The sequence below is a fragment of the Sardina pilchardus genome, chromosome 17 (assembly GCF_963854185.1).
Source record: "Sardina pilchardus chromosome 17, fSarPil1.1, whole genome shotgun sequence".
NCBI classification, from domain to species: domain Eukaryota; kingdom Metazoa; phylum Chordata; class Actinopteri; order Clupeiformes; family Clupeidae; genus Sardina; species Sardina pilchardus.
In genome coordinates, this window is record NC_085010.1 from 10,222,841 (window position 1) to 10,230,340 (window position 7,500).

Below are 7,500 nucleotides of genomic sequence, written 5' to 3' on the forward strand. Positions count from 1 at the left end.
TGGACCGACGTCATCATAAACCCTTTGGATTAAGGATGGGATGTGACTGAAGTTCATATGTGATTCAAGGCAGGTGAGCGAATACTTTTGGCAATATGTCGTATATTGTGAACTGTGAACTTAACGTGAACACAACTGCAATATGTATTGTCTGGGACACACACACACACACAAACACACACACACACACACACACACACACACACACACACACACACACACACACACACACACACACACACACATGCACATACATGCATGCACACACACAAACACACACCGAGGCCAATATTCCCAAAAAATTGATTTTTATTGAGGTTGGTAATGGCAGCACTGATATGGCAGAGAGTGTGTGGCCAGTTATGTGTGTGTTTTCCTAAAGAGGATCAGGATAAATACAGACTCAACACACTCAAATCTTTGTAAGAGGCCACACACACTCGAAGGGTGACAAAAGCGACGCATGAGATTCGCCAGCCTTATATGAACAAGGCTGCCCCATCACTGCCTCTTTAGCCAAGCGGTTGCCATGACCACACAAGTAAACAACGCAAAAGCTTTGGAAATGACCACGCTTCTACACTGTCAACATGAGAATTGGCTACAATAGTTTCAGTCACCAAAGGCACAGAGCAGAGCAGACTGATGTCCCTGTTGATTTTTACAGGCTTGAAGCAACGGCAGTATAGTTAAATAACACACAATGTATCCATTTTACATTACATTACCATAGTCCAGTCACATATATTTATATTTTCTTTACAGGTTTGCTGAAAGTCTCTGAAGCGAAGCTTTAAGTGTCTGCTAGTTCCAGTTTTGAAAGGAGAAAGCATTAGGAGGCAATTCAGTTCAGTCAGATTTGTTTGTGAATTTGAGTTTGTGTGTGTGTTTGTGTGTGTGTGTGTGTGTGTGTGTGAGTGTGTGCCTTTGCTTGCATGTATTATGCAGCGTTTCAGTATCTTTTGACCTGTAAGGACCTCAAGGCCTTGTGATGTCATACTCAGGAGATGATCCCAACCACTCTCACTCACCTAGTGACAAAAGTAACAAAACAACAGCACAGCCATCTTGAAAAACAAAGACAAAAGAAAATAATAGTCAAACAATATAACAAAACAAAATACTAACATAGTACAAATTCGTCCACATCCAGTTAACAGCACCCAGTCCGTGCAACACAAAATAAAAAGGGATCGAGTCAGAATGCAAAACCGCAACGCACACCACACAGAAAACACTTCACACAGAGCTTCCAGGCGCTTGATGGTTTCGACTCTGGTACACGTAGCAGCGACATATAAAGTTGACCTTTTCGCAGACGTCTATCAGAGCCCTTTATTTGTTTTTATGACCTGTCGGCTCCTTCGGGACCTAAAGGGCCATAGCGTGCTACTGGGTGTTGTGTTATTCTTTCCTGCTCAAATCAGAATGGATCTGCTGGCCGAAACGTGCCGACGCCGCGGCGTGTTTTCCGAGGGTCAGTTGCTGGGTTTTTTTTTGTAGGGGAGACTATTTTCACCTTGGAGTGGCTTTTTAGGGTTACGCCCAGGCTGGCAGGAGTGTTCTGGGCTTGGGGGACGAATAATCACTGCCAGTGTCCGGTGTTTACACAGTACACCGCCCTCACACTTCAGACGTCTCTGTGTGTGTGTGTGTATGCACGTGAATGTGTGTGTGTGTGTGTGTGTGTTTGTGTGCTCATGTGCGGTAATGAGCGTGTTGTCTTAGCCTCTCTGGTATTCTGGTGTTTGGTGTGTGAGAAGATCATTAGCCTTTGACTTGGTCTGGTAGGTAACGTCAACCACAAAGGACCACTGTGCTTGAAACACTTCAATGTTTCTGCACTGAATAACACATCATACTTGTTCAAACTGATGAACTGCTAAAAGTGTGCAATAAGTTAATGGATACATGTACTTGGCCTAACACAATTTTGACTGCATTGTAACAATACTACCTAACTGGTTCCATTGACTTTTCAATAACACTGTGTCACTGGGAAGACACCCAAACGAGGTGTTGCCATGGTTCTCATCAGCACTTTCTGCATGGAAGTCACGAGGAACCAATCACTGAGGTCAGTTAGACACAGCTGGTAACAGGATCCATGACAACCACTTTTATGACATCACCGTCACCTCTTATCTTTGTAACATCCCATTGGTGGGGGAAAGTGCATGATGTCATACTCTCCCACCCTGTCACTGGTCTCAAAAGAACACTGGATTGAGTAACCAAATGTGTTTGCCCAATGAACAATGACCCAGTGTATTTCAAACATCACTATGGCACTGGGACTACATGTTTGTCCTGTATCATTGACTTCCCAAATTATATGAAACAACTTCAACATGTTTCTATAATGTTTGGACAGTTTCATACACTCTCACTGTTTAGATTGACGTAAAAACTTTGCCCAAAATGGTTACGTCTTTCTTGAGAAAATTGTAATAGAGGTCACTCATATCAGAACATAATGAGTAGGCCCATGTCCATAATTACTACTGTGGCATCAGCTGTGGAGTGAGATGCTGGACCCAGTGTTCTTTTGAGATCAGTGTACAAATGTACACAGAGTAAATACTGCTTTGTCTACTACAGGAAGGAGCTCTCCTTCTTAACAAAAACAAAATGGCTGGCTAAAACAAATGCTCCCTAAAAAGTTTTTTTTTTACAAGTCTATTTACAAGAGAACATTTTTGCTTCCCTTTTTTTCCCCCAACATGGAGTATCTATTTGATACATGTTATACCATTAAGCATAATTTAAAAAAGGAAACTTGGCATGAAAAGTACATCAAAAGACACATAGTCCTGTAACTTTACCAATCTCTGATGCAATAGTTACACCAGTCAACCAATGGTGTGACCAGAACACGTTTTTATATATTATCAATAAATAGGCAAATATTTAGAATTTACACACTACACAAATGGTGTGTGTGGTCTAACAGTCTCTGTTTAGGTCTGTTTTACCTTTGGTGCAGTGGCTGATGCATGTCTACCCACTGTGTGTGTGTGTGTGTGTGTGTGTGTGTGTGTGTGTGTCATTTATTTTCCCTCTGGTTGTCATGTAAACATTTCAAGGCAGCTCAGTCATTGGCATTGTGTGTGTGTGTGTGTGTGTGTGTGTGTGTGTGTGTGTGTGTGTGTGTGTGTGTGTGTGTGTGTGTGTGTGGTGAGACTGCTCTGTGGCCCTCTGTTATCTCAATGTTCTCTCTCATCTGTGGACTTCCAGTCATACTCCTAATTGAACCCCTCGAGATGAGTGCGTCTCCCCCTCCCTCCCCAACAGTTACCCATGGAGTCCAGGAGAGACGGACACTTGCCCGTGTCCTTTCCCTAAAAGTCTTTGTCTCCCTCTATTGCTCCTCTCCTCTGTAGGTTAACGTGTTGCTGATGTCAAGGGCGTGCTGGTAGACCTGGGTCATGTCGTCCAGGTCCCCGAGCAGCGAGAAGCTGCCGTTGTCGCCGGGCGACCCGGGCGGGCTGCTACGCGCGATCTTGCCCCCGTGGAGAGCCGGCGCGGCGGACGTCTGTAGGCCCCGGAAGCCGGCCATCGGGAGGAGGTCCTCGGCCGAGAGGCAGGCTCGGATGCTCGGCTTGGGCGAGGTGGGGGGCCAGTCCATGCCGCTCCCATAGGGCGAGAGGACCATCTCCTCGTCCACTATGCTGGACGGCCGGCTCTGGCTCCGGGAGAGGCCCGAGTCGGTGGCGGCGGACGTCGGGTCACCGTACAGCTGGACGCTGCTGTGGTTGTTGTGGGTGGAGTACTTCCCGTTGCGCTTCAGGATGCCCTTCCTGCCCACGGCTCGGCGGGTTGGGGAGCCGGTTGGCGCCGGTGGCTGGTGCTGGGGCGGGGGCATGTTGACACCGCCCCCTAGCAGCTCGGAGGACTCACTGCGCTCTGGGGAGGAGTAGTAGCCGGACTCGCGCTGCTGGTTGTTCTTCAGGATGCCCTTCTTGGGCAGCGTGGGCGCCATGTCGGTTGGCGAGCCACCCAGGAGGAAGCGCTCGTGCTCCTCCTCGACGTCCTTCCCGAGGCTGGTGGCGGACGCGAAGGCGGTGCTGCAGGTGGCGTCCTGGTACTGGATGGAGCGGCGGAGCTCGATCTCGCCCAGGCTCTGCGACCGCTGATCGCCGCTCGCCCGCGTCTTCAGGATCCCCTTCGGCCGCTTCGGACCCGGCTCGAGGGTCACGTGACCTCCTCCTCCTCCTCCTCCGACGCGCACGCCGCCAACCAAGCTGGCGTCGTTCTCCTTCGACGACCTCCTCATCCGCTGGCGCGCTGGCGGACCTGACCCGGATCCGTTACCGTTGCCCGGTTCCGACCCGCGCGGCGCCTTGGCGGCTGAGCGGCCGTCGGTGCGGTTCTGCCAGTCGATGAAGCGGGCTAGCATCGGGGAGGAGCCGGGCACGTCGCCTTGCTTGACCTCGCAGTCGCACACGCTGGACTTCCAGCCCCAGTTGACCCACCAGTGGTTGGCGATGTCCTCCACCGTGGCCCGCCGCTCGGGATTCACCATCAGCATCCAGCGGATCAGACCGCGAGCATCTGGGATGGACACATACACACACACACACACACACACACACACACACACACACACACACACACACACACACACAGACACACACACACACACACACACATTAGCTCTGGCATACTGCATCAAATAGCAACATTTATTTTTTCACTTCCTATTTTCTTCACTCTTACGGCACTTTTTAAATTTTCCTAGAATTGTTGTTGGAATTGCTTTTAAAAAGCTTAACATGTTTGCCATATTGTAAAAGGTGGTCCCTTAAACATAAATAAATGAAAATAAAAATGAAAAAATAAAAACAAATCTTACCTGAGGACTGGGTGGGCTCTCTGTACTCTCCATTGCTGATCTGGCGGATGAGCTTCTTGTGGTCTCCTCCATCAAACGGCATGGTCCCGTACACCAGGGTATACAACAGCACTCCCAGCGCCCAGCTGTCCACCTGGGGGAAGACCAGAGGAACAGCACAGCGGGGGTTTAGACAGACCGTGTGTGTGTGTGTGACTCAAGAGCATTAAAGTAACCACTCTGTTCATATTAGGCTGCATAACAGGCATTCTACACCAGTTGTTCAATGAAGTGTTCCGTTCGCTGAGTGTAAACATTGCTTTGGAAGACTGGTGGGTTTTTTTTTCTCCGAAAACCATTGATTGTAATGGAGGCTAATTGTTGCAGCAAACACTTTGCACACATACATGCTTTTTTGTTTGTTTTGTTTTTATTATTACAGGACAGTGAAGAGGTAGACAGGAAACAAGTGGGAGAGAAAGATGGCGTGGGATCGGGACATGACCGCAGGCCGGATTCGAACCCGGGTCCCCGCGGGCACTCAGACCCGCACATGGCACAAGCGCTGTAGCCTGCTGCAAACACGCTAATGACTGGTTCCAGAATGTATGGGTGACGCATAGCAGTTTGCTATAAAGACATTGGAAAGTTCCAAATCTAGTTCACAAATCCATTTTTTTTTTTTAAATGAGCGGAGATTCTGCATACCAACGCGTGGTAAGCTGAAACAGCAGTCCAAGAACAGTACAGACTGTTATTTCAGTGACACATAACAGCTCACAAGATTAATCAAAACACCTTCAACTCTTTGCCTGACTCGAAAGCGTCCCCGTGGGAAACTCCGAGATCAGCCCGAGTCTGGTTCAAACCGGTTCCATAGGCAGGTTTAGTTTGTGTTACCTGCACAATGTCAAACCTCTGCCCTTCCTTTGATTGCTACTCTGATTGGATCTTTATGAGATGTTGGAAAAAGTAGTTCCCGCGTCGTTAGCAAAGGATGTCTGCATCAGACCTCCATTGTTCGCCGAGGCGGCCCGCCGTATAGGGCGTATGCATGCTCTCCATCTCATCAACATCACGCCGCCGCAAAGTAATGGTGTTTATGTACACCCTGCCCCAGGTTCATGGCCAGTGTGTGTGTGTGTGTGTGTGTGTGTGGAAAAGAGGGTGTACGTGTGTCCTCGTGTGTGTGTATGGAACAGAGGCTGTATGTGTGTCGACATGTGTGTGTGTGTGTGTGTGTGTGTGTGTGTATTGAAGAGAAGGTGTATGTGTATGTGTGTGTGTGTGTATGGAAAAGAGGGTGTACATGTACAGTATGTGTATGTGTGTCAACGTGTGTGTGAGTGTGTGTGTGTGTGTGTGTGTGTGTGTATGGAAGAGAGGGTGCATGTGTGTGTGTGTGTGTGCGTGTATGGAAGAGAGGGTGTATGTGTGTCGACATGTGTGAGTGTGTGTGTGTGTATGGAAGAGAGGGTGTATGAGTGTACACGTGTGTATCATGCTTATTCATCTTTGTGAGTATCTTATGTAGCCTTATGAGCCTTTGTCTGTGTGTGAATAAAAAAGAGAATGTGTATATGTGCATGTGCGTGTACACAAATGAAGACATAAAATGTGTGTGTGTCTATGTGTGTGTGCATGTATGTGTGTGTGTGTGTGTGTGTGTGTGTGTGTGTGTTTGTCTGTGTGTGTGTGTGTGTGAACAGACATGTGTATGTGTGTGTGTGTGTGTGTGTGTGTGTGTGTGTGTACGCATGTGTGTGTTGCACAGTGTTGACGAAGCTGTCTTTGACGTCTTTGCCCCAGATAATCCCCAAAGCCAGACCCCTGCAAAAATCCACTCATGGCTTGGGAAAGCTGGACACACAAGGGGCCGATCTGATTGGCCTTTGGGAACACTGGACACACAAAGGGCCGATATGATTGGCCTTTGGGAACGCTAGACACACAGGGGGCCAATCTGATTGGCCTTTGGGAACGCCGGACACATAGGGGGCCGATCTGATTAGACTTTGGGGAAGTGCACTCCCTTGGCACCGCCCACTGTTCTGGACAGTGAGTGTGTGATTGTTTTGGTGTGTGTGTGTGTGTGTGTGTGTGTGTGTGTGTGTGTGTGTCCATGTGTGTGTGTGTGTGTGTGTGTGTGTGTGTGTGTGTGTGTGTGTGTACAGACAGGGCGGGAGCAGAGGTGAGAGGTTGTGTGATTGTTGGCCGGGGATCCCTGATTCCAATACAGAGGTGATCGAGGGGAGTCTTTCCCAGCAATCCGGTGAGAGATGTTATGTAAGGCAAATGTGTGTGTGTGTTTGTGTGTGTGCTTATGTTTGAATAAGAGTTAAAAAGAGGAAGATAGTTTTGTTGTGAGACATAGAGCGGGAGAGTTAGAGTGAGAGTGTGTTTGTCCGTGTGTGTGTGTGTGTGTTTGTGTGTTATTGTGTGTTCCCTAATGACACATGGCATGATGGGAAATGGGATATTGTGGATGCACATTCCAGCCTGCTGATTGGCTCTGTGTTTCTGAGCTCCCTCGGAAGCAGAGAGGGGTGAGTGTGTTTGTTTTGACATCCTGCAAATAGTTTGCACATTATTGGACATTCCTAGGATTAGGACTTTTAACTGGCTGACCGTGTGTGTGTGTGTGTGTGTGTGTGTGTGTGTGTGTG

At 48.3% G+C, this 7,500-nt stretch overlaps 1 protein-coding gene across 1 annotated transcript in view; it reads right to left on the bottom strand.

Moving 5' to 3' along the window:
• Nucleotides 1–291: 291 nt before the first annotated feature.
• The window catches only part of nuak1a (NUAK family, SNF1-like kinase, 1a), a 23,417-nt gene continuing 16,208 nt past the window's right edge, over nt 292–7,500 (bottom strand). The window contains exons 6-7 of the mRNA XM_062518514.1: nt 4,856–4,988; nt 292–4,554 (exon numbers count right to left, since the gene is read on the bottom strand). Of these exons, the coding sequence (XP_062374498.1) occupies nt 3,362–4,554; nt 4,856–4,988 (1,326 nt within the window). The 3' untranslated portion in view covers nt 292–3,361. The remainder of the gene's footprint in view (nt 4,555–4,855; nt 4,989–7,500) is intronic.